General features: G+C 29.9%; 5 protein-coding genes across 5 annotated transcripts; 1 reads left to right on the forward strand and 4 right to left on the reverse strand.

The window, feature by feature from the left end:
* Positions 1–1,758: 1,758 nt before the first annotated feature.
* On the reverse strand, positions 1,759–10,086 carry LOC113402549 (monocarboxylate transporter 10). The gene is made up of 2 exons (XM_026642838.2): positions 9,465–10,086; positions 1,759–3,261 (listed from the first exon to the last, which is right to left on the reverse strand). Exons 1-2 carry the CDS (start codon positions 9,727–9,729, stop codon positions 2,207–2,209), a joined length of 1,320 nt encoding a protein of 439 aa, XP_026498623.2. The 5' UTR covers positions 9,730–10,086; the 3' UTR covers positions 1,759–2,206.
* A 515-nt stretch (positions 10,087–10,601) lies between these two features.
* On the reverse strand, positions 10,602–13,810 carry LOC113402541 (E3 UFM1-protein ligase 1 homolog). Its single transcript, XM_026642827.2, has 7 exons — positions 13,680–13,810; positions 13,434–13,518; positions 12,359–13,344; positions 11,846–12,284; positions 11,306–11,764; positions 11,009–11,220; positions 10,602–10,752 (listed from the first exon to the last, which is right to left on the reverse strand). The coding sequence occupies exons 2-7, from the start codon at positions 13,514–13,516 to the stop codon at positions 10,637–10,639; spliced, it is 2,295 nt and encodes a 764-aa protein (XP_026498612.1). The 5' UTR covers positions 13,517–13,518; positions 13,680–13,810; the 3' UTR covers positions 10,602–10,636.
* A 5,111-nt stretch (positions 13,811–18,921) lies between these two features.
* Mgr (merry-go-round) lies at positions 18,922–21,207 on the reverse strand. The gene is made up of 5 exons (XM_026642851.2): positions 21,189–21,207; positions 21,011–21,100; positions 20,496–20,738; positions 19,675–19,829; positions 18,922–19,071 (listed from the first exon to the last, which is right to left on the reverse strand). The coding sequence occupies exons 2-5, from the start codon at positions 21,071–21,073 to the stop codon at positions 18,984–18,986; spliced, it is 549 nt and encodes a 182-aa protein (XP_026498636.1). The 5' UTR covers positions 21,074–21,100; positions 21,189–21,207; the 3' UTR covers positions 18,922–18,983.
* Positions 21,208–22,053: 846 nt separating this feature from the next.
* Positions 22,054–22,797, forward strand: LOC113402565 (guanine nucleotide-binding protein subunit gamma-1). Its single transcript, XM_026642856.2, has 2 exons — positions 22,054–22,193; positions 22,265–22,797. Exon 2 carries the CDS (start codon positions 22,357–22,359, stop codon positions 22,567–22,569), a length of 213 nt encoding a protein of 70 aa, XP_026498641.1. The 5' UTR covers positions 22,054–22,193; positions 22,265–22,356; the 3' UTR covers positions 22,570–22,797.
* Positions 22,798–23,206: 409 nt separating this feature from the next.
* Positions 23,207–26,197, reverse strand: LOC113402559 (DNA fragmentation factor subunit alpha-like). The gene is made up of 2 exons (XM_026642849.2): positions 25,342–26,197; positions 23,207–25,211 (listed from the first exon to the last, which is right to left on the reverse strand). Exons 1-2 carry the CDS (start codon positions 25,818–25,820, stop codon positions 25,097–25,099), a joined length of 594 nt encoding a protein of 197 aa, XP_026498634.1. The 5' UTR covers positions 25,821–26,197; the 3' UTR covers positions 23,207–25,096.
* Between the last annotated feature and the right edge of the window lie 957 nt (positions 26,198–27,154).

Genomic DNA, 27,154 nt, shown 5'->3' on the forward strand with positions numbered 1-27,154 from the left:
ATTTGCGATTTTATAAACATTTACATTAAAAAACAAACAATAGCATATGCTTACAATTGAGTAGGATTTTTATCGGTTTATAAACATTATTAAAAACCTAACTCGCCGTGGTTATATATTTTAAATATACACATTCATTTATGATGAAGTAAAAAAATATATCATATAATTAAAATATGCTATATTTACCTATGATTAAAAATTGACAATCGGTTACAGATACGTGCAAATGTCAAAAATAATTAACATATATATTTTTTGTATTTTTATTTCAATAATGAAATTAATGAAACTTTACATATGACATAGTGCACTTTGCGCCTTATATATGTATATATATATATCATATAATTTGTTTCGTTTCAAATGCACAAAACAAGTTTATTGACAAACACAAGTATTAAACGAGCATGTGCAAAATTCAAATCTAAAAATGGACGAGTGGGGTGAAATTTGTTTGCCTTATTTTTAAGACAATCGTCAGCTTAACTATACTAATTAATACTTTACTTTTCATCTATTGGTCGAATAGTTCTAAATCAATATATAAAAACTTACTTTAAATTATAACAAACGTCATTCTTAAACACGACGCTTAATTTTCTCGGTAGCCTCAAATAAAATTTTTATTACATAATAATCTATTATTTTAATTATAAATTATACAATTTTTACTTTTTATTAGAATATACATAAATAATACAAATTTAGAAAAAAAAAATATTGACATAATAGATATAAATTTTTAAAGTGTCTTATTTGATATGTTACTGCGATATTTTCTATAAATTATTTATAATTTAAACTAAAACATAGAAAGCAAAAAATCTTAAAAAAAATAACATTAATTCGAAAATAGGAACTTTTAAAGGTAACTCTATCTAGGTAACGGAAATGAATTAAAGAAGTACACAAAGTAAATGCGTGAAATGGTTTCGAATATATTTTACGTTTATATTAAAATGCGAAAAGCATAGCACCATAAATAACAATCTAACTTCTCTTGTTATCGACTTATTAAGAAGTTTAAAATAAAATATACATAACGTTCCTTTACTTATAACTTTTATCGAATGCCTCTTCATTGTTTTAGGCATTATATATAACTTATAAGAATACTTTTATAATCATTATAACTAATATTTAAATACGAGGTTATACATTTATAATTTAAAATTCTGTAAATAATGAACACTATTTCATTTTGAGTATATAACGAGGAACGAAAATATAGTTTTGTACAATTGCACAGATTAAAAATAATTATGTAACTGCATAATAAGTTTTTACGCAATTTATGTTTACCCTAATATAATCTTTTAACAATATTCATAATAATAATAGAGATATCAATATTGTTAAGAACATAAAATCATCATTAATCATCAACATGTAACATGTTCTATCACTAAGTCACCATTTTTTAAATAGATAACTAATAAGAACTATGAGAGTGAATCAGAAAATGATAAATGCATTTTTTGCCTTTTACAGTGTCGGTTTCACAATATTTTTGCCGAGTGTCATTTTGCTATCATTTTATTTCACATTATATATTATATTGTGCAGAGTTGATACAAACACAAAAATTGGGGGAAGGGATGCTACATACAGTGTTTTAAGCAGTGATACTTTACACTGCTTGAAAATTATTCTTTGATGGATTTATCTTTCGACGTTCAGCAGACATTACGGACAATGTTTAACCTAGTATTCATTAAAAATATTGAACTCATTCAATTTAAATAGCGCAAAATATATTTTTTAAAAATGCACGTCCATTCCGTAAAATCGGAATAATCAAGAAAATATATCTATATTACATATTTTAAATGAAATAATATGTAATAATTATAAGTTTCTAATAATGTCGTAGTTTAAAAAATTGCAAGTAAACAACTCGGTATAATTTTAAATTCCAAATAACTTAGCACCTTAATAATGAATTCACTAAATAAATCAATTAGAACTTAATTTCATGCGAGGTTTGTTTTTTACAGGAGTATAATAAGAGATTCGTTTTGAATTAATTTCGTGTCCAGATGAAATACGAAATCAATATGACATAGAGGAAGCCACTTCGACGTACCAATTATCTACTTATTAATTGGCGGTTGATTTAGTATTAAAATATAATAAAGTAATTTATTGTTATTTAAGTGTAACGATCTTATTAAAAAAAAATTATCCGATTTAATTATTAATTTTACTTTTGAAAATGTATGGCAAACATTATAGTAGCACCGACAAGTGGCGAAATTCCAGCTAAAATGAATGGCAACGTGTACGATTGATAAATACTAAATATAAGTCCTGCAATAGGTGGACCCATCGACAAAGGTAACGCAGCTAATCCTAGCATACAGCCAATGCTTTGTGCGGCATACGCACTGCCACAAAATTGAATAGCAATTGGACCAATTAACGCTATAAATGCACCGTCGAAAATTCCCATGCCCAATGATACAACTATTAATAGAGGAAATGTTTTCACGAACGGTAATATAATTGTAAGGCCTCCAATTACGTAAAAAGATATTTGTTGTAGCATTATTCTATTAACCCACTTCTTATCAGCTAAAAAACCGAAGACCAATCTTCCCATTCCAGAAGTTACAGCTATACATTGCAGGGGCAAGTTGTCTTGAACATTTGTAAAATTAATCTCAATAAACTTCTTTATGTGCACATAAGGAACAAAATATCCAAATAAAGCTACAGGCATCGACAAAGCCCATAATCTATACTTTTTATTCTTCCAAATTTGTACATTAATAATAGTTTTTACAAGTGCCTTAAAACCATCTTCTCTTGGAGGTTTCTCTATAACTACCACAGATATTGGTTTGAATAATAGTCCACAGAGTGCGACACCGACTGTGATAACCGCTAATAATCTAAACAAACCGTGTAAGCCGTAATTTTTAATCATGAATTCCATTAGAGGTGGCATAATAACTGTAAAAATCGAACTTCCTATTGTAACAATACCATTAACCAAACCTAAATACCGTTTGAAATAATGGCCAAGAATAGCCAATGAAGGTGTATATGCGAGTGATGCTCCCAATCCGTACATAACACCGTAAGTGAAGCATAACACGTCTACGTAATCTACTAAGAATGAAGATAGAAGTAAGCCAAGAACCGCAATGCTGCCTCCTAATACAGCAGTACATCGCAGTCCTAGAAGTCCAGTCAACACGCCTGAGAGCGGAGATAGCAGAAAAGTCGTTCCCATTGTCAATGCGCCAACTAAAGCTGGAATAAAAATTTACAACATCAATATAACTAATAATTTTTGTGTACACATAAATTACAATTATACATACAAATAGCTAACACAACTATTTTTATAGCGCATAGGTATAATGAGAGGCTGTAGTTAATTTCGATTTATTTTTTTGACCTTTTTTATGATGATCATCTTGTTAAGTAATAATACTTGGATAGTTGATTTCAACGAGGTTATAAAATTATAGAAATTATCGGCTAAGCAACGGCAGTTATATTATTAGTTACTCAATGAAAAATAAACAAACGAATAAAAGACATCCTGCTTTGCATAAATGTTCCAAGATATTTGTAATAGAATATGAGTCCTTATGCAAACAAATTAAATTGTTATTAGTGAATAAGGAACATCGTGTTAAAAAAAATTATGGACATTAAAGAAATCATTTTGGGAGATAACAAATTTTTTAATAAAACTTAACATGCGGCAAGATACATATATGTTACACTTTATAGATTTTCACATTTGTTTTTATTTAAATATATATCCCAAGTGTTTGACTATTTGATTTAAATTTGACTATACCAGGCAAAGTTAATTTCTATATTACAATTATACCATTTCAATCTGTTACGTTTTCGAGATCATCGTGCTCATAAAATTCTTAAATTAAAAATTGTTCAGTAAAATATTTTAAAAGTTATGCGACCATTTAGTGTTTTTACCGTGATTATTCCTCGAACAATTTCTAAACTGCTCGATCGTAAATAATGGCGCGAAAATAAAATTGTATCCTAATATACAAATTGGACGATAGAAATAAACGGCTAAGAATAAATAAGTCGATATATAGATAAAAAAAATATATTTAAAGCTGTACTGCTAATTTTCGTTGTTATTCATTCCCTCTATTCCTTATCTACTTTCTTAAAATAATTCAATATCTGAGTAAGAACGTAAATGTGTTTTTCATTACGATTAACATCTAAGAGTTACAAAAAACTGTAAGCGGTCACCAAAAGTTTTTTATTATCTTTCTTTTTTTGAAAAAAAGGAGGTCGAAGTAATTTAAATTTCAACGTTAGTAGTTGAAAGATAAATAAATTAATTATACATATATGTTTTGATATTTCTAAGCCAAAGCCAAGCCATAAGTCTTCTCCAAATTGGTGTAAAAAGGATCTTGATCTTTGAGGTTCAATGATTAGTTCCTTTGTGCAATTCTCACGACCGTAACCTTGAGGGTCTCACTCAATGATCCAATGATGAAGAGTCGACGAATCCAATCGAGGTTTGCAATATTATTTACGAAGACGAATGTCGCGTTATGTATATAAAATTCATGATGATTGATAAAAACAATTCAGTATATCTAAACCTATTTTATAATGATCAAAATTAGTGTCTAAAAAATTAAGCTAGTAATAATTATAATAAATTTACATTTTCTTTAATTGGTGTGGTCATTGCGTCTTTTTTATGTTTAAGACAGATAAATAAATATTAAATATGATAATTAATATATCATTAAGCTTCTACATAGTCGTAAGATATTGAAAATTAACATTGTCAACTTGTACTACATGTAGTTTTGGCGGCATTTACGATAACACTTAAAACTTTACTTTTCAACTTCATTGCCCTAATAGGCTATCTATATGTAAATATGTAAAGAAAAAACGTACAATCTAAATTTTTATATAAGTACGTTGTTAGAAGTTCATGAACTTAAACGGAAAAACTGTTTATTGGCAGGCAATTTGATTTTCGAATTTCAAACATTGGGCGAGCAAAGATTTAAATTAAAAGTCAACAAACAATCTTTAGCCTATGCTGTTCTTAAATTAAAACCTATAAAAGTGAGATTTACATTTTGATTATATTCTTGAATAAAAATGAAATCATAGTTACCTATTTTTAATATTTATACGATAACATGACATTTTGATTAATTAATGTCGGCATATCGATACAAAATATACAAATGACGGAATGTAGGTCAGTGTAAAATCATTGATAGAAATGACTAATGTTATTAACTAACTTGTAAACATTATATTACAACCAGCTGCCCGTCCCGACTAACATACGAAAACAATTTATACAAAGGACTTTATTCGATTTTTTTATGGGCCTAGGTTAAGAAAAATAATGTGCAAACAAAGTTACCTTTTCTGAATCTATTCATTATATAGTTTATTATTATAAAAACGAAAAAAAAGCTTCTTATTTAAGAAGCAATAAAAAGTTTTATTTTTTTCTGTTTAAGGTTTTTAGTTTTCTTAATTTACGCTAATTAAGCAAAAAATATTCTGCCAATGTCACGTATGAAAGGAGATGATGACACTTATTATGAGATTAATCGGTAAAATTTAGAAGTGTTTAATAAGAGGATTAACAATTAGAATCTATGAAATACGACAATAGATAAATAGAACGACATGATAATTAAAATAATTAATTAATGGAATATAATATATAAATAATATAAAAACTATATATAATGTATAAACTATAATTTTCACGCAAATATACCGATATATTAACTGAGTTCCTTAAATTTAAACGACCGTAGCATCGGTAATAAATTGAATCATTAAATCGAATCGATAAAATATTTACTGTATTTTTTTAATTATGCTGTTACAAAATAATTGCATTTTAGTGATTCAGTTCGATTTACGGCTTCGCTTTACGTCTTTAAGTTCTACCATTTACATAAATACAATAGTATTATTTTATTCTACCTCATAGAAGTATAAAATGATAGGGGTCAATCATAAAAATTGCTAATTTATGAAGATGTAGACCAGTAGTTCCCAAATTTATTTTTCTCGTGGACCAACTATTGGCATATGTCCGTAACCACAGTTTGAGAGAAACACTAAAATATGAACTAAATTTAAATTTGTTTAATATTGGTGCTTTTAATTCTATCCTTAGTAACCCTACGAGTATTTCAGCAATTAAAATCTATGAATTTGTTAGTGATTCTCAAACTGATGAAAAAAAAAAAGAAAAGGTAGGTACTTATTATTTATAGTGGTGATCAAGTTAATGTCTGAACAAGCATTAAGCATTGTCGGGCGGATAGCGCTTTGCAAGTCTGTACACGAAATTGTACGTAATATCGAATACGCAAGTTTGGACAAGTAACAGTCGCTTGCCTTATTAAAATATTATCTGCTTAGTTAGGTACTTAAAACAATGTAGGTAGGCCCTTATAAAAACTACGCTTACAGTTTTGCTCTTTACTATCAAAAGCAGATAAATTTTCGTGGACCCCCATTAACATCTTATGGACCCCCATTTTTTATTCACGCCTACGTAGACCCCCAGCAAGTGTCCCGTGGACCCCTGGGGGTCCATCTGGACCACTTTGGGAATCACTGATGCAGAGTAACGATGGACAAATGAGTGCAGACTTGTTATATATATGTATATTTTAGGCAAAGCCTTTGTACCTATGTCCAAACGCTGACCTTCTTAAATATATATTTATTTATTTTTAAATAAATAAACTTAAAAAATATAATCTTATTTGTTTTTATTTCTGTGTGTACTCACGCACATTAGGACATATTTAAGCCTGCCGATAATCATTTAACGTGGAGGAATAGATATACGAACGAGTATCAATAAAAAAGTCTAGAATATGATAGATTATTGATTATTGTATATATCGCATTTAAATCTTTAAATTTTAATTAGGGTCAATAGAAAACGCCTAGTTCTTACCATTTTACACAGTCTATAACCTATTGCGTTTCAAAAATATTAGTAAATTATAACAATTCGTCTACTTCGATATGCTTCAGCAGGATAAATCAAGTTTCTTCTGATATAAGAAAAGTATATAATGATAGAATATTAGTGCCGATGAGATATGCATAAGGCAACATTATTAGTTCAGTCTAATAAAATTCGACACCAATGTATTTTTATTTCACATTTTATTTTACTACAAGGTAATTTTGGATCATTTTCCTTTCACGCCCTTAAATTTTACATATTCAAAACACTTTTCTTAGCGGATGTTTAGGTACGTCACAAAATTAATCTATGTCTCAAATTTCAGCCTGCCAGTCTCAGTCGTTTTGGCTGTGCGTTGATTCAATAGGGCCAAAGGATTTTATAAGTAAAGATATGAACATTTATTATTCGTTGAGTCACTGGGATTTATTAAAAATCTTCTTAAATTGACAGTTCTAGTATCTAAACGGTACTCAGAAGTCAGAGGAAAAGCTTATTATAACAAGGCTAAGTGTTTCCTTTTTAAAACATACCTATAAATTGAAACTGTTAACGTTCTTTAAGAGTGTTCCCGAAGTTTACACGTTCGTAAAGTAAAAGCTAGTTTCAAATTATGTTACGCATAACATCCATAACATCTGGCCTGTTATATAATATATATACTTTTCTAATATCATATGTATCAATAAATATATAAGCAACGCAGTTGAAAAAGTTCAATATTAAAGAGTTAAAGTTGATAAGTGGAACACAATGTCCCGTAATCTAATCAGGTCACTACTTCAACCACGAGATAAACTCTTCTTTGTATCATCAAATAATAATGATCGATAGAAATCCGGACGCATATATGAAATAGATTTCTAAGCCTTTCTTTTTTAAAATACTAAATATATATTGTTTGTTGCAATATAACATTAACTTCCTATATAAATTACGAGTATGTTTTACTAGAAAAGGTCATCTTTTACACAAAATTTTATAATTACCTACTGGATGATATTGTTTATCTATTTATTTGCATCGATCGTTAATTATATATTATAGTATATCTTCCTATCTATATGTCCATTATGGAACTAGGGACAGCAAATATATAATTCAGATTAATTTTTATGCATATAAACTTTTTACGAAAATAATCGCCAAGTTTGTAACGTTTTTCCTCTTTTAATCATTTAATGATTCGTCATACATTTCAGATTATACACGCCTCTACATATATTGTTACAGTCCGTCAAATATGTAATGTACCTACCTACTTGTATTACAAATGACAATGATTTTGCGCTTGAATAATGAAATTGATACAATCAAGTGGACTGCTAGCTTGATGAGCATTATTTTGACGCGTTTATCGGCTACGAAAAAGGCACGTGCGCGCCGTGACTGGCGCCAGTTTATCAAGTGACAATTAATAACAAACAACAATTAGTAATACCTAACATTGAATTTAAGTAGTTTCCTTTAATATTAATAAAATATCATTCAATCACTATTTATACTTTCATAAAAACTACATAATGCAACATTACCTAATGTTGCAATTAAGTAGCTTTTATAAAAAAATATTTGCAAACAAAAAGGGTCATATTATATGTTCACGCATATATAGCAATTTATTACTTATATAAAACATTGTTTAATATTTTTATGATCAATGACTGCAATATTTTTCATAAATAAGAAATTCCATTGTATCATAATTCAATCAATAAAATAAATAATATTTTTTTTGTTTATGTTATATAAATTACTAAATCACCTCTTGTGGTGATTACCACTAATTATCATGCCCTCCTGCACCTGGTACTCTTATTTTTGGCAACTATATTGGCTACTCTACCTGACTGTACTCTACTCCTATGTCTCCTATGTCCTATGTGTCTGTTTTTACTAAACCACAATGAAGCAATTAAATATGGTCAACTTGGGTCATAAAATATCATAAGAATGAAGTTATTTTTCAAATTTGTACATTTATCATTGCAAGTCTTTTATCAATTAATCACCACTTATTATTAAAGCAGGCTAGCCTTATATTTACTTATAAGGTAGAAAATATATGTGTTTGCAGTTATATAAAATTGCATCAAAACAAAGTGAGCAATTGAATCTTGTAATTTCATCATTTTCTAAACTATGTTCGGAAATTTTTACATATTTATATCTTCCTATTTATATAAGTGAAATATATTTTTTTTTACAAATTTATTTTATTATTATTTATATATTTATAAAAATAAATGTGATATATACATATTACACACCCAAAATAAACTATTTAAGTTGTTAAGCTTATTTTTTGTGTCATCAATTAAGTTCATCATAAGCGACTATTATAAAATTTGATTTTTATTTACATTCAAGATATAATCAAGTCTTGATCACAAATTATTACAAATAAAGTTTGGAAGAGGCGGCTAGTAAAATAATTTATGTGAAGATTTTTTTAACTATTTACTGTATTACTCACCAGCTCTACTTTCGGAGTTAGGTATGTTTTCATCCTCAAGTTTCTTTTGAAGGACAGTATAAATAACACTGTATGAATTAATAACACCAAATACCAGCCCATTTGTTAAAAATGAGCCAACAATTATCATATAAGCTCTTATACCCCCATCAGGTGGGTCTCTTGATGTTTCTCCATTCAAGACCTGGCCATTTCTTTCAGGTTTCGGAATGACCTCGTTATTTTTCAATAATAAATTTCTATTTTCCATAGGCAATGATTCCATTTTTAATTAATTATTTATTAATTTAAATTAATTTATATTTTCTGTTACAATTGAAGCACATGGCCCTCTTGACAGCATGAAATTAAAATTTTATGAAATCATTAACTCATTGAGCGAAATAAAATTGACGTGATTTCACTGCAAAACCATTAAAGAAAGAATATCTTCTTCTTATTGTAAAAAATCCCAACATTTTACATTTAATAATACATTTCAACTGGTTTTTTTTCTATCACTAATATTAATATAGAAGCAAGCAAAGTTACGACACGACTTTCTGTGTTTCGAAATTCGTAAAACTTTGAAGTTTGAACGATCTTTACCATCACAGCACACACGTTTGCCGTTTGACAAATGACAGAAGTTGGAATGTCTACGATCTAATAGAATATCCTAATTAGTTGTCAAAGTCAAAGTCAGATTTAAACGTGCAAAAATTTTTTTAATGTCCATGATATTCAGCATTTTAAAGCCCTAAATAATATAAAATTGGAAACAACAGAACTGAACCTTATTTTTACAATTTATTGACAACTTTATCGAACTTAAACAAATTATTATTCTCAGCTTTGAAAACGAACAGTAATTTTCCGCAATTAAATTTTAAAAACGCTTTCATTCAACCGGAATTTTTCATTCGCTTGTTCCACGCGCACCAAATGCATTTTGTTTTATAGTTTGAGATATAATTTGAGAAATACAAAAAATTTGTAAGCCGTTAACATCTGATTATATTAATGACATTTATTTCCATAGAATTTCATGGAGTACAATCCTATTATTGTTTGATAAAATCTATGTGTATAGTGTATACCGTTTCATTTTCATCTTATTGAAAATAAAAAGATTTTTTAAGATTTTATTTATTTTTTAATATAACAAAACATATTCTTCATTTAAAATTTTCTTAGTACTTCTTAACTTCAATAACAAGATTTTTTAGGAAAGACATGTCTTCTTTTAATTTTTCTTCAATAATTCCCTTTTCATCATCCTGAGCTGTCAAATACTTAGTCACCAATTCTAAAAAAAAATAAACTTCAAATGTTTCTGTATATTTAACTCATACATGATCATAATAGTTTAGTTTAATTTATGACTGTCTCTTCTAGTAACAAAATGGTTTTTAAACAGACAATTAATTTACCAAATTATCATTGTGTCTTATTATACTCATAAATACATCAATATAATATGAGTATAATAAAACACAATAAGGTATATATAAAATCCTAACACTACTTCGAATTTTATTGAACGGATATTTAAAACACGTTACCATGGTACTTTTGGAGTTTTTCAAAATGTTCTTCTTTTAGGTGAGTCTTTAAATATGTTATAATAATTGGAACCTGTCTTCCAGAAGCATGTAACATATTTTGATTGAGTATTGTAAACAGGGCAAGTACAACTAAATGTAAAACTAAAGCTGGTTCCTCACAACTCTCTAACTCATAAATAAGTTTCTCTCTGTGGTTTTGAACCAAAAGTCTGAAATAAAGTTTTTATATTTATATAAGGTTTATAAAGAGATAATGATTACCTACAGTTTTATTTAAAATGCTTATATACATACTTATCCTTCTTTTTATCAATTTTTTTCAAAATCATGCCACATTCTGATAAACAAACATCCACTGCTTGATAAAATGGCTCCATATTTTGATCTGATAAAGTTACATTTAGAGCTCTTAGTGGTTTCATGTACTCTTCAGATAAATCATTTATTATTTTATTCCTTTGTTCCACTGACAAAATATCAACTTGTACAGAAAGATTACACTGGTTTGCTGCATACTTGCAAAATTCTGATAAAATATCACCCCCAAATGATTTTAGTAAATATTTAATAAATTGTGGCTGTTGATCACTTGGAAATAGTTTTAAGCCTTTCTCATAGAGTTTGATATCATTTACAAGAACATTTATACGATCTTGTGCAGAAGAATGAGTTTGTTTTCTATTTTGATTAGCATCTTGAAGTAATTTTTCAGCAAGTTCCTTTGCTATCGTCAGAGCAGTTTGATTTAGATGTCTTAAAACATAAAAGACAATAATTAGTATATTAATGTAATAAAAAAAAAATTGAAACTCAAATCAAAAATATGATCCTTACCCCTGAAGATATTCAGCTATTTGTGTCAATAAATCATCAAGGCCTTCATTTTCTAATTGCTGTTTTATACAATTCTCAATGTCTTCAACACTGACAATTTCTAAATTACTTTGAGTTTTTTTTGTAGCATTTGATGCATCATCAGAATCTGAGTCATGAGCAGTTTGTTTAGATCTCTGATGTTTCTTCACTGCTTTCGTTTTAGTTTCCCGTCCTTGTGTACCCCCACCACCTTTTCCAGAACTAGCCTTCTTCCTGCGTTCCTCACGCCTTTCAGCTTTATGGTCCACATGACCATGTTGTTGGCTATCAGATCTGAGAAGTTGTTTTTCAAGATAGAATTGCTGATACTTGCCCGATTTTACAACAGACTCAGCATTTAGCTGGGCAATTGGCATACAAGCTTGTTTCAGATTTTCAATGAAACTATTGCTGAACACTAAAATAAAAAAAATAAAAAATAGTAATTTGATAATTACAGATGTTAAAACCTTATAAGTTATGTAACATTACCTGTTTTATCAAACAAAATGGTTGATCTTGTGTTTTTCTTAAGCAGTGTTTCTAGCACATTGTCTATATCTTCATCTGATAGCACTGATGGCAGTAGTGACACAACATCTAAGTAGCTCTTTGAAGACATGCATTCTTCTAAAGCTGTCTCTAGTTGTTGCTTTATTTGTGAACCGATTACACAACTACTTAAGAACTCCATATCTTCATTAGACAAGACTCTTCTTACATAACCCTTAGGATCTGATATACCTAAGCGAGTTAATGCATCATATTCTAAGTAATTATTCTGTTTATAGAAATTGATTACCCACTCATTTTGAGATTTCGTATAGCAGGATGGTACATACTGTGCCCCAGATTGTCGTCCAGTCAGGACTCCAGGGGCATTTAACTGATCAAAGAGATACATAAACAATCGCTCTGCTATGTTACAATGGCTGATGATTAAACTAATAGGTGTAGGCTTAAGTAAGCCCATCAAAGCTCCACGGATTTTTGCTTTTGTTCTCATTATAAACTCTTCAGTGTAAAAAATTCTTGGATCAGATGGATCCTGCTTTGCACTAATAATTTTACCAATATATCTTTCCAATACACCATGCTGTAATAGATCCGCTGGTAAGTCATATTGCAACGTTAAATCTCCTACAGTTATTTGACCCTGCAGTTGCAACTTTTCATTTATCTCCCTTGCAATCTTTTCTAAATAATAATGTGCTATTAAGTATCCTGAAACCAATTGGACTTCTTTCCCTTTTATAATTTCAGCCACATTAACATTTATTTGATTGAGATCTACATTTAACTCCTTAGCCAAGTCGACAGTGTTAACACGACCACCACGCACATATAATTCATCTCTAATTTCTCTGATAAGTTGTTGTGGTGTTAAATATTCTTTGCCATCTGTTGTGAAAATGACATCAATCAATTTGAGTTCTATTAACTTTGATACGATTTCAATACAGTTTCTCTCCGATAATCTGGAATGAATGTTAAGTAATATCATAATTTATATGAATAATTTTATCTAATCAACAATAACTTTTATTATGAGTTATTTTTCACTTACCGTTGAGCTGAAGTACTTAACTGAGCTTTTTGAAAATCAGCAGCTAAACGCTTTATTTCATCCCAATCTGTCGAAGGTGCCATTTCTGCAAATAGAGAAATATGTCTTATAATATTAGTATTTCAATATATAGCTCTTAAGTGTTGTAGACGTTTGATATTATGGTCTTTATTAAAACTATTAAATAATCGTTTAAAATGATATTCTTTTTTGCTATAATATTATATTTTATAACATAACACATACTTATCTTATTTCAAACTCTTAAAGTTCCATAAATTATTCATAAAATTATTTGAAAGGATTCGTCGATCGTCAATGTTGTTGATACGTGTCACTGTCACTTGTCCACATTCAGTTCTCACAACTAGGGATGACGATCTGAGATCGATTAATGGAAAATACGAGTTTTCGAGCCAAAAAAATCGATTTTTTAAATCGATATGTAGTACTGGATCGATGCATTGGATCGATACAGCACCCTTTAAAATCGACATTCGATTTTTTCTGTTTTGGTATAAACCATACTATTAGTTGAAGGTGCCCGTATTACAAGAGTGCTGCCGGTTAATTACTCAAAATCTCGCGAGATGGCTGTGTGTTTAGTCTACTTCGCCTCACTTCTCTTCAATAAAAAGAAAGTTACGTTTATAATCTTTGACTTTTTGTATCTGTGCTATGATAGTCATTGCGTCATCATTCATTGATTTGTTGTTTGATTGCGTGACTGTTTGCTAATTAAACATACTGTGACTAGCGAAATGAATACAGATTTTTATGTAGACTCAATAGCTATGACGTATATAAGTATTGTGGGATCATCTGTTCCTTGTGAGCGCTTTTTTTTCAATTGCCACAAACATCGCAAGTGATAAGCGGAACCGCTTGGATCCCAGTAGACTTAACAGACTGTTGTTTTTAAAAAGTTTAGATATTAAGCATTGGGAACTATAAGCTAAATTATCTATTTGTTTTGTGAACAATAAATTTTGAAAAGAATGTCTTGTTTTCTACCTGATCTGATACTTTGATATAGAAATAAAAATAATTGTTATTATCGAATTCCCTGATTTTACTGATTAAAAGATCGTTAATTATAATATTTGTCTTGTTTTTAATAAAATTGATTTATACTTACACTGTAAAACCAAATTTGAAAAAAGATCGATTTTTTGAAAATCGATCTTTTAGACCTCGATTTTTTTGTGGATCGATTCGTCAGGTCACGATTCAAATCGATTTAAAAATCGATTATTATTATTTATGGCTTCTGTCAATAGGTTGACAATTCTCACTCACAACTTCACAAGTCACACTCAATTACTTTTTTTTTGTCCCATTTAAGTTGAGACAAAAGCGTTCTGTCATACAGCCAACATAAATTTAACCTATTAAATTAATTCAAGAATTGAATCAATTAATTATGTTAGTATTTTTAATATAGTAATATTATATGACTGAAATTAATTGTATGAACTTTTGCATTACATTTAAAATACATAAATTATATATTTCTCATAAGAGGTTAAAGAATAGCATAATATATTCATTTTAACTATAGTTGTAGTCTAGTAATATCCATATTATGATACCATGTCTAAAATTTCACTTTAAATGTAATCTCGTTCTGCACGATTATCGTGGTAGTGCCACACTGCCTACCTTCGGGTTGCGGCCGAATGGGCCGGCACGCCCGGGGAAGTACCACTCTCACTTAAATTCGGCGTAAAGTGGTAGCTATGCTACCGCGTTTCGTCCGGTATGTGAGAGTCCCTGAGGCCCAATCCCCCTCCCTCCAAAATATAATGGTTGTGCAGAATTTGACTTTATTACCCCAGGAGGTTACCATCAGCGACTGCGGTGGAGAATCCCTCTCTGGGCATCCATGCTCAAGACGTACACCACCTGAGCAGGGATGCCCAGGCTGCTCTCCAAATTCGGCAATTTTGCGCTCGCCACTGTTCGGGGCAAGCGGAGCAAGCATCATAAGGAAACCCCTACCACCCTCACTGTGGACTTCTGCAACATAAGGGGACTCAACTTCAACTTGAACGCCATTCACTTTCACCTTGAGACGGCGAAGCCGGCCTTGCTTTTTCTTACCGAGACCCAGATATCCTCTCCTGCCGATTCGACTTTTCTTTCTGACCTCGGGTACAAATTGGAACATTCCTTTGTACCACGTGCTGGGGTGTGCGTTTACGTCAGAGATGATATCTGCTCTCGACGCCTCGGCAGCCTTGAAGATCAGGACCTATCGATTATCTGGCTGCGTGTAGACTGCGACGACCATCCGCGAATCTACGCGTGCCTTTATAGGTCCCATAGCGGTAATGCCGAAACCGACCGAGTGGTTGAGCACGTCCAAATGGCTACAGATACTGTACTGCAGCAGAGCCCATCCGCAGAGATCGTAATTCTTGACGATTTTAATGCCCACCATGCCGAATGGCTTAGATCACGCACTACCGATCATGCGGGTAGATCTGTTCTCGACTTCGCTTTGGCGTATGATTTGACACAACTGGTCACCTCGCCAACGCGAATACCACACGTGGAGGATCATTCACCTTCCTTGTTGGACCTTCTGCTGACTTCCCATCCGGATGGCTTCCAGGTTATCGATCCCCCTCTGAGCTCGTCGGACCACTGTCTCGTCCGGAGTACAGTGCCGGTTGCGCGGTGCTCACGACCTCGTTTCGTGGGCTGCCGCCGAGTGTGGCACTATGGGATGCGGTCCTTCTTTGCATCCTACCCATGGGGGAAGGTTTGTTTCTCGCCGGATGATCCGAGCGTTGTTGCTGACTCTGTCGCCGATGTGGTACTTCAGGGTATGGAACTGTTCATTCCGAAGAGTACTGCTCTCATCTCTGGGCAGGTGATCCGTAGTACCAGCTCCATTTGACCGTATCCAACGTACAGCGGCTCGAATTATCGACGATCAAGCCCTTTCCGATTTGCTTGATCCTTTGGCTTTGCGTAGAGATGTTGGATCGCTCTGCATCTTCTACAGATTTTTTCACGGGGAATGTTCCGAGGAATTGTTCGGATTAATCCCGGCTGCTGAATTTCACCTTCGGACATCTCAACAAAAATCTAAATTTCACCCGCACCACCTAGATGTCCGAAAATCCACTACAGAGCGATTTTAATTTTTTAAGGGACCAGTTTTCGCCGGCGGTTTTTTCGGACCGATACGACTTGGGAACCTTCATGAAAAGAGCGTACTTATACCTTAAAGGCCGGCAACGCACCTGCAACGCCCCATGTCCATGGGCGGTGGTAGCCACTTCCCATCAGGTGAGCCTCTTGCTCGTTTGCCACCTATAACGTATAAGAAAAACGATTACGTAAAGTTATAGTTTTCAATAAATAAAAAAAGATTTCAAAAGTAATGTGTAGTATGTTGGGTACCTATACTCTATTCCAATGGGAATAGGAAATAACCAAAACAAACCGTACTTTTCAATATCACGAGTGTTTTGTTGAGAAGTCCGCTTTATGATTTACTACAAACAGTTCTTGATTAATATATTTTCATTTTTAATACAAAAATATTTCACTTAAGTACATATCAACTTTAATTTGACTTCCAAAGTAACGAAAACATTTTTGCCGACATTCAAAACGCCATTTTTCGATGAACGAACAATTAAAATGGAGGCCTCACTAAGGATGTACGCTAAACGAATGGAGAATGAATAAATTTATACAGATAAAAATATATTATTTTAGTTTTAACATACAGTTTAGATTTTTTTTTTAAATATGTAATTATTTCATTGGTTATAATATGGATTATAATATAATATAGAAAGTTACATATTGTTCGATAAAAATGTTATTATTTTATATAGTAAGGTATAGACAAAAAAATTAATTCATTTTATAGAAATAAAAAATCTTAAAATATAGATCAGTTTTATGCAAAGCAACACTTAATTTATAGTTTTGAAAGTAATACAAAAGTAAGATATTATTCGGAATTATCAAAAGTTTTTTTCTTACGACCTGGCCTTGTTTAAGCGAACTGTAATTGTAACCGATTTAGTATTTATGACCTTTTGCTTTTGCCTACTGACTTGATTTGCCATCAACACGGCCTACGCTGATTGAACATTACTTTTTCGGTTTGAAGATTAAAATAAGATGTTATTTTTAATTACATTTTGGTGTTTGTTTAAGCCTAAAAATGCTGCAATCTAAAAATTTGAATATGTACCTTTCTTGCAATTTATATAAAAAATTACGTAAAACCAATAAAATATAACGTTCTCTCAATAATTTCACTCATGTTCACTCAATAATTTTCTCCTCACTAGTGTAACCAAAATGTCATGTCAATTCAAGGTCAAAGTTGTTTATTTATCTTTTCTCCTATTCCCATTGGAATAGAGTATACAAATTACTGTGAAAACACCTCCTTATTCTATTACCTACTAGTTTACGTTCACAACTCCATGTGAAATAGGTGGTAAGTGTTAGGTCGCTCGAAAAAGCTTTGCCTACGACGAATGTACAGTGCCACATATATTACGTCGTAAGTTTTATCGCGAAGACGATAGGATCATTACTAATAAGCTCTAAAATTCTATAGTTACTTCAATCCATTTGGAAATTATCAATTTAATTCAATAGTTCAGCTTCGCGTGCACAAGCGACGTTCATCGCAATAAAATCCTAAGATTCGCAAGAGTTTACCCATAGCGGAGATAACTGTTGAGCACATGAAGAGCTGAAACTTCCCGAAATTTGGCTCCATACGAAGACAATTTTTGACCATCGAACTTTATGCCGTCACTTGTCTCGATCAGTTAGTACACTGATATTCAATCTTCTTTTTTCGAATAACCCGCCAAATATAATGGCTACATACCTATAACTTTTTCTATTTAGTATATTACAAAAAAATTATATGTCTATTTTTTAAAATCATCACCTGCGTTTACCTCTTCAAATAAAGAGCAACTTTATTACACAATAATAAAATTTTAATGTTAAAATATCAAATGTATCAATAACATACAATTATTTCCAAGTTACTTTTGTTCTATTTCACAAAGCCCATTCGGGCCAGATTGTAGTATGGTTAAGTGTGGGTAAAATGAGATAATGTTACAAACACAATTTCCATTATTTTGCTTAGTTGTCATGCTGGTGTTACTCATTAAATTCATTTGGCAAAAACATTATACAAATCAAAACTGTGTAGCCCTCATTTTTTTCATACTAAAAAACATATATGTATGTACTTGCTCAACAACAAATATACCTAATGAACTTCGTAAAATAGAATCCATAATCTTAATACATTTAAGATCTGACAAACAATACTTCAACATAATTTTTATTTAAATTATGATAATTTTTTAGAAAATATAAGCACAGTACATTATTCCTAAATTTTAGTTATTAATAAATGATAAAAGAATATTTTATCAGTGATTAAATAAAAGAAAAACTAAAGCAATAGAAATTAAAATGCAGATTGAGGCCAAACTTTAGTTTGATACATAAATAAGTATGGACTGATTGTTATTGATAGTCACATTAACTAGAGGCTTTTGCTGCTTGACGTTTCTTAACATCCCAGTTATATACTCGAGCCATGTTTACTTCTGTTGTTGTCCATTGATCTCTGTAAAAAATATATATATCTAGTATTTACTCAGTTCAAATAAGACGACATAATTTTTAAGGGCCTTGTTAGAAATGAAATGATTAATCTATGGTATTAATTATGGATTGTGAATGTAATTTTGAGTCAGAGAAATTATTATTGGAACTTTGGAAGAAATATTAAAGTGGATATAAGTAATTAGGAGTTGTATTATAAAACAAATATATAATAATCAAGAATGTTTGTAGTGCATAAAAAAAATAGATTGAGAAAATTTTCACCATTACAGCCATGCATGTAAAGAGTAAACAAAAAGAGTAATTAAATTAATTTTAATTATTAAGTAAGCAAATCTTTTTATCAATTTATTTCTTGCCCTCTCAGCTTAACCAGTACCTCTTCAAGACAAAATCCTGTATGACAATATTTGAGTGGCAATTAATAGTAAATAGTCAGTCTTGGCATTGAAATTGTGTCCCATTGTATACTACTACAACTTTTTTTATAAAAAATATTTAATAATTTTGTCAGAGTATTTCTTACCACCAGTATTTAGTTTACAAAGATGGAACAAATAGTGTTAAGTATACATGTATACTAACTAAACTTCATATTTCTTACCTCAAAAAATCTAAATCATGTTCAACACAAGATAGATTTTTTTTTGCTGTAGCCATGTTTGTTGTTAATAATTTCTCAGCATCTTCTAAAGAATATTCTAACATCACATTAGCTCCCAGCCACAGGTATACAGTCTTTGTGGGCATAATATTTGCCTGTAAGTAGATAATTTATTTTAATATTAACACATTTATAAATAATGAACAGAATATGTGTATATAAATTAACATCAAATAATTATGTATATATATATGCTAAATATACAGCCAAAATAGTTCTGTGAAATAGTGTGTTGAAAATACAGATTTAAATTGAATATTGCAGGTTGAAACAGATAGGCAGAAGTTATATAACCTACTTCATGTGCCTATCTGTTTAAAATTTATCATATGTTTGGTGGTGAAGGAAAACAACATGAGTAAACCTACATTGTGTCAGAGGACATTTTACCACATCATGTATTCTCCAACCTGCACTGGGGCAGCATGGAATGAGCTTAGCTTAAGATATTTACAGGCTACTACTAAGTAAATATTTATTAATATAATAAAATCACTTCATCATTATTTATGTATCCTAAAACTTAAATTGTGATTTTGCCTGGTAATAAAAACACAGACACAAATTAAAGTTGAGATACACTAATGGCATGGAAATGTCTGTGGAGACAAATATAAGTCTTAAATTGAAAAAAAAGTTACATAAGAGGTTCAGTGCTTATTTGAAGTATTGGCATTTGTAAATAAAAGTATGAAATTACTGTGTTGTTGTATTAAAGTATTTTTCAAAATTATATTCTAATAATTTTCCATTCTATTAACCTTTAAAAACACTTGGTCACTAAGAAGAAACTGTGTATCAAGATCCTCTTCTTGTGTCTTTAATTTCTCAATCACATCCAATGATCTTGCAAGGTCTGGTATTTGTTGTCGCAAGCGCCTTCTCTTTGTGTTTAATGTATACTCCATAAATTTATATTTTCCATGCTGCTCATCCAACTGCCTTAAAACCTTGTCAACACCGCCCGAATTTTCCGGTAAATTCATGAATTCGTCGACATTATCCTGTAATAAGAATAAAATTGTTATGAAAAGGCACTATACTATTTTTACGTATTTGGAACCTAAGTATTTATATTTAGAAAGTAATAAATCTCCCCGATCTCGAAAAAATGAATAAAATTATTTTATTGTAGCAGATGTAATCTAACCTACAAATGCAGTATTTTTACTTATTATATTCTCATAATGTGTGATTGACTATATAATTTTACAACAGATTAATTATCTTTTATTAATTAATGTATTATAATTAAAAATGATTAAATAAAACTTACTACAAAAACAGCTTCAGGTATACCCGAAAAAGATTTGGAATTTTCAGCTCCGTCGCCTTCCATTTTTTAATCTTTTGGCTATTTAATACTCTGGAAACATTTATAAAGTTTATAAGTATATGAAGATACAAATAGGGACAAAAATATACACTGCAACTTTAGTAACAGTTATTCCAACCTTTATTTTATTACCGCATAAATATAGAAAATTTCGGACAAGTGAAGTTAATGTCTAATTACAAATTGTCTATTTGCATTTTGCTATACGAAATTATTGCCAGATGCCAATTCAATGTTAATTCTTGAAAAAATTTTGCCCATTTTGACAGAAAAGTCTATATTTCAGGACTGTTTCTGTCTGTGAAATATAATTTAGTAATTGTACTATTTAAGTTTATAAAAATATCACATTATTTGAAACTGGTTTAAAATTTATGGCATTAAAAAAAATAATCTATTGAAAATCTATTATTTAATCAAGGAAAAAGTTAAATTAAATAGATTAAGCAATTTATATATCTTAAAAATCCCTTAATGATTTCTACCACATAAATTTTCCGTTTAAAAAGAAAAAATCGAAATTTAGAGGAAATATTATCCTGGACAACGATTGTTAAATTCAAGTGTTGTCGTGTTTACTACTAGTTGATCAAGTTAATGTATATATATTTTTCGATGGTAAGTAGTCAAGTTTCGGGAGCTTCAATTAAACTATTTAAAAATTATTGAAATTTATTTAAAAATTAAATTGAATTTTAAAAAGGAATTAAATCTTAATTATAAAATTAATACATGTGACAGAATTGGACGCCAATCATGTAATGATTTGTTACACTTAAAACTATACAATGTTAATTTTAAGGAATCAGCAAGTTATTGGAAACTCACGGAAGGTTCCCCGAGATTCCTTAGTTGGCAGAAGCGGTGTACTGCGCAACATAACTAAGTATCTCATTACAAAATATTATTTAGTCTGATATAAAACAAAATGATTATTAATTTATGACTTTTTTTTGGCACTGATTATTTCAGTATGTTTTCAATTTTTCATACATTTTTGATGTTGGCACCACAGGGCTTATGTCTAATTCGATTTCTTATTTCATTCGTATGATTAATTGTGATTTGTGATAATAATTATCAACGTTATTGTAATTGTATTGCTTCAAACTCTTATTTAATTGTGAGTAAATAAAAATATATACTATGTAAAAGCGAAGAAACTGTTCATTACTTTACGCATTATCATTTCAGATCACAAACCAACGTCGGAGGCTACGCCCTGTTTTATACAAACTAAGTTGTTGGTTTTAGCTTTCAACATAGGCCTATCAGACACTGCCGTTATGGATATGATGGTATCGACCTTGCAACAACAGCGTGCTGTAACAGAACAGCTAAGAAGAGAAGCTTCTATAAAGCGTATACCAGTGTCGGTTGCTGTGGCTGATATAGTACGGTATATAAATGAACATGAACAAGAGGATTGTCTTTTAGTAGGCTTTTCGAGTCAAAAGGTTAATCCTTTCCGAGAGAAAAGTTCGTGCACAGTCCTATAAAGCTTTCTCATGCATTGTTTTGCATGGGTTTCACGTTGTGTTACAATTATTAATCATAATGTTTTGATTTATTTATTTTCCTAATTGTACACTATATTTTGATATATGATGATGTATTGAATAGAAATTTTGTTTGCAGAAGTTCATAATTTAAATTAATTTTCTAACACATGTAAATGACATCTCAACTGTATAATGTTTGTAATTAATTAAATTTAATAACTAATATATCTTGTTTTAATTTATGATTAATATACAATACCACAATAAACAACAATAGCTCGTTTTAATACTCTTATTTTGCATTATTCAATAATGAAATTTTCATTAAGTAATAGAATAATTTTCTAATTGAAATTGCACCTTATTTATCAACGCTATCTGTAGTTACTGTATGAATATGCCATAATAATAAAAATGACACTTAACTGAAATGCTTAAATATGAATGATAACCATTCATGACATAAACAATAACACAAAAAAATACATCTAAAGTATCTAAAAAGCTAATAAATAATGTTAATTAAATTGTTGTAATCTTGTAAAAGCATCAAATGAACAAATGATGATGATCATTTATTTTGAATTATTATATTACAAAATTATAAATGGATACCAGATAAAAAAACAAAGTATTATTTTAGCTAAATGCTTTATTTGTGCACAACAACACAAGACATAATGGAACAACATAAAGCTTCAATTCCATGATTAGGCTTAAGCTTGGAATTGGTTACAGAGTTCTGATGTGTCATTTCCTGGATCTACATTTATTACAGCCTTTATGCATCTCATCTATAACTAGTTGCACCAAATTATACTTGATAATTTGTTGTAGAAAAGTGATTACAGACAATATACAATAAATAGGACATGCTATCAATGTCACTTAACTTACTTTATATGTTTTAGAGAAATATTACAGTACTATTTGGTGTTTAACTTTAGTATAACTTTGAAAAATCTTATAAATTTCCAATTATTATTTTTTAAAAGTAATTACATTTTTAATACTACAAATAATATACACATACATTAAATTATAAGCATTATTTTCCATTCTTCTTAAAATAAGCATCTAATTTAATGAGTAGATTTCTGTGCTTTAAAATGGACATATAAAAACATTTATAGAATTAATAAAGACACATGAGAGATTCTTTTTGAAGTGCCATATTTATTTAAAGTGCATTGTTTTTCATTGAATATAATAGAAATTACCAAATGTCTAGTTATTTATTTAAAGATGAATTTATATAAACAATTATGAAACAAAAGAAAATCTGTTATCATATTTTGTATAACATGATAAAAGTAAATATAATTTTTATTTATATCATCACTAAATTGCAATTCCTATTCCTCACTACATGAGCATTGGGAGGCTGATTAGTATGTTTTTCACGGCAGTGGAATTAAAATTAGGTAAACTTATTTTAATACTTGTAAATTGTTTGAGCAAATTTGGAATTAAGTAAATTAATTACTTATTCTAGGGGTAAAACTATATAAAAAAAATAAATTTACCAACTATCAGTCTTTTAAATTGATGTTGATTATCAACCTTGTAGCAATTTGTCTCTCAAAAGTTTACAAATGAGTAAAATGAACTAAAAATTATACTAATAAATAGCAATGCTTAGTTTCTAGCATACCTATTGTCTCATACTTTATTTATATTCCTAGTTATATCAATTCTTATATGAAATGGTTACATGTTAAAATTCCTTAGTATACCCATACAAATTTTACAATTATGAATTATACATATATTTGTAAGATACTTTGCCATACTATAAATTAAATCTGACTAAAACTAAAACCAATAAACTATTTTTAACATAATATTTGACATTATTTTTTCAACCACTACAAAATAATATATTATCATCAGCGGAAGCTTCAAATTACAACATTCAAAGTCATTGTTTAACTAAAATGTTTTTTTATATTAAACTATGTATTTAGTTTTTAGTAAAAAAACCTTTTATATACCAACTACTACAAGTGCAGTTATCTAATGGTAATCTAAGTACAAATTTTAGAATATTAGTATGATTTAGTCAATTTCAGCTCATATTCATAAGATTAGATCCTTACAGGTAGGCTAATAACTACTTTCAACATGTATCTGCTTAGCTTAAAGAGCTTTATGATAATATAGATACACTCAAAACCCTAGCCAAATATAATTAATTTGTATTTTACAGAATTAGAGAAGTGAACAATTATTGAAATAATTAATAAGTCTAAAATTTTCTTAAAAAAGGCCTCATTCAATTGGTGTATTCATATACTATTTCTATGAATGTAAGTTTAATCTTATAATTAGAAATCAATTGAAATCTATTGCTGTAAATTATTTCAAAATGTATTTGGATTATGTCACTTTCATTTCATTTGAACTATTTTATAAACTCAAGATGTTTTGTAAACTTTTGAGATGTGCCATCCCTAAAAATAAATAGTCAAGGATTAAGTTATTGGGTCACTGTAGATATTCCTGTATAACTACAATCTTCTCCCTACACTCTTTCTTGGCTTTGCGGCGAAACATCTTCCGTGCCATTAGAAACACTTTGATGATACAGTTTCAAGAGTTCCATAGCATCCTGTGCTTGGCGTTTTTCTAATAATATTCTGTAATATTAAAAATAAACTATCTTAATAATGTGTTTTCAACTTAAAAAAGTAGCAACTATTATTGTACATGTAAATTTACAATATATAAACATGCAAATTTTTTCAAAGTCAGTTCATAGTCGATTACCTTCCGGAAGCCTCCTTTATATGTTCTAGTATTATCCTGTTGTCCCTGTCGGTCACAATATCAGCTAGACTGTCGGGGTCCATATCTGACAAAAGCTCAAGGTCTTGGCCTCCAAGCAGTGAAATGTGACACAAGTTGTGTTGTAAGCGGCCGACTAAATTAGCCACCTGTGCTTTGTCCCCTAGAGTGACATCATCGGTCTGATCAAGAGATACTTGGCATTTGGGCATATTTGGTGCCCATTTTTCATTTCCATGTAAGATCATTAACGAAGTATCTGGATCTAATGTCGAAAAGTATTCCTCATCATCAACTTCAGTACCATCACACTCAAGAACGACAGTAAGGTTTTCTGCCGGTAAGCCTAATTTATCGGGTACTTTTGCTACCAAATCTTCTAATGATGACGCCACAATGCCTTTTTTCTTTTCGCGATTCATGTCACATATTTTATAAGGCTTATTAATGTCGTCTTCCATGGCTAATTGAAGAAAAGTACTTTTCAAACGATGTTTTATTTAGTTTACTTCCAATGGCCACAAGTTAATACATAATATAATTTTACTTTGCGCTACTGAAAAATGAAGGATTAATGAATATTGAAATTATTTTAAAACTGACGTTTAAACGATAATAATTGCCATACGGGAAAACACGCGAAGGTTACGTCAATAAATGTAAACAATCCCTTTTATCAACACAATAAAATTGTTTCACTCTTAATAGATACAAAGTATTCTATTTACTAACTTTTTTAATATTGAAAAGTGTTGAGAATGTAATTGTTATTTATAAATATATTGATCGCGTTAGTACCGGCGAGACGACTGTCGTTCTCGCTAGCGGCTTACTGAATGTGGATTCACAACTCTGTTTCAGTTTCAGAGCTGGCGTCTAATAATCTATTTTACTTAAACAACGGTAAAATTAATTTAATAATAGATTTATTTTTTACTATTAAATAAGCCGTGAGTTTTATTAATATTGTAAATATTGAAGGATGCAATTTAACTTTATTTACCGAGCGGCGAGCTTACTTGACGTTATACTTTCGAGTAGAACATATAAAATATAATTTATGTTTATGACTTCAACCGAATAAGAAAGAGCCTTAAATTATGTTATTTTTTATTTTATTATTCTAAATCCAATACTCAATGTTCAATATTCAATTATATTTATTGTTAATTACTTAAAAGAAAAAGCTTAAATTAATATGTTTCGCATTTTCATAAGGAATAATTGACAATTTATTTTTTTACACGCTTCTAAATAGAAAATGGTTATTTCGACTGATCTATAATATCCAGTCACGACTTTCTCCGCGTGAAATTAAAACTTAATTTACTTCCCGATCGCAGCGCCAATCGGGTCAACTATAAACCGTTCCACTTAAATTTGCACAAAAAAGTTGAAGTTCACTCGTATACATTGTTCATATTTATATAACAAAAACTTTCAGTCATTTTTCTTTTCAATTACGTTAAAAGAACAAGACATTCAATAATATAATATACTACATAATTAAATAAACATACCTAAAGGCCTATATCAGAAGACTCCCGAAATTTTAATCTATCTATGGTAAAGATGCCATATAAATTTAAAAAAGATAGCAGGGCCATGGTAAATATTAAAAGTGAAATTCGTGGTCAATACTGTATTATACGTTTGCTCTTGTCATTTTAGCCTATGCAAGCACACATAGTCGAATACTGTGGTTATCTTATTTATATTTGAATATGCAAAGACAGATCAGTAGAAACATGTAAATTAATGTATATTGTCCTCAATAATGATTATGTTCGATTAT

Source organism: Vanessa tameamea, chromosome 11 (genome assembly GCF_037043105.1).
Source record: "Vanessa tameamea isolate UH-Manoa-2023 chromosome 11, ilVanTame1 primary haplotype, whole genome shotgun sequence".
Taxonomy (NCBI): Eukaryota; Metazoa; Arthropoda; class Insecta; order Lepidoptera; family Nymphalidae; genus Vanessa; species Vanessa tameamea.

What these genes read in the sequence shown, in the direction of transcription:
- LOC113402549 (XM_026642838.2), bottom strand. Translation starts at nt 9,729, where the DNA reads ATGGAATCATTGCCTATGGAAAATAGAAATTTATTATTGAAAAATAAC. An exon ending in TAACTCCGAAAGTAGAGCTG is followed by an intron (nt 3,262 to 9,464) that starts GTGAGTAATACA and finishes TTTTTATTCCAG; the next exon opens with CTTTAGTTGGCGCATTGACA.
- LOC113402541 (XM_026642827.2), bottom strand. Translation starts at nt 13,516, where the DNA reads ATGGCACCTTCGACAGATTGGGATGAAATAAAGCGTTTAGCTGCTGAT. An exon ending in TTAAGTACTTCAGCTCAACG is followed by an intron (nt 13,345 to 13,433) that starts GTAAGTGAAAAA and finishes CATTCATTCCAG; the next exon opens with ATTATCGGAGAGAAACTGTA. An exon ending in AAAACTCCAAAAGTACCATG is followed by an intron (nt 10,753 to 11,008) that starts GTAACGTGTTTT and finishes ATTTTTTTTTAG; the next exon opens with AATTGGTGACTAAGTATTTG.
- Mgr (XM_026642851.2), bottom strand. Translation starts at nt 21,073, where the DNA reads ATGGAAGGCGACGGAGCTGAAAATTCCAAATCTTTTTCGGGTATACCT. An exon ending in TACCTGAAGCTGTTTTTGTA is followed by an intron (nt 20,739 to 21,010) that starts GTAAGTTTTATT and finishes TTCTTATTACAG; the next exon opens with GATAATGTCGACGAATTCAT. An exon ending in GTGACCAAGTGTTTTTAAAG is followed by an intron (nt 19,830 to 20,495) that starts GTTAATAGAATG and finishes ATCTACTTACAG; the next exon opens with GCAAATATTATGCCCACAAA.
- LOC113402565 (XM_026642856.2), top strand. Translation starts at nt 22,357, where the DNA reads ATGGATATGATGGTATCGACCTTGCAACAACAGCGTGCTGTAACAGAA.
- LOC113402559 (XM_026642849.2), bottom strand. Translation starts at nt 25,820, where the DNA reads ATGGAAGACGACATTAATAAGCCTTATAAAATATGTGACATGAATCGC. An exon ending in ATAAAGGAGGCTTCCGGAAG is followed by an intron (nt 25,212 to 25,341) that starts GTAATCGACTAT and finishes TTAATATTACAG; the next exon opens with AATATTATTAGAAAAACGCC.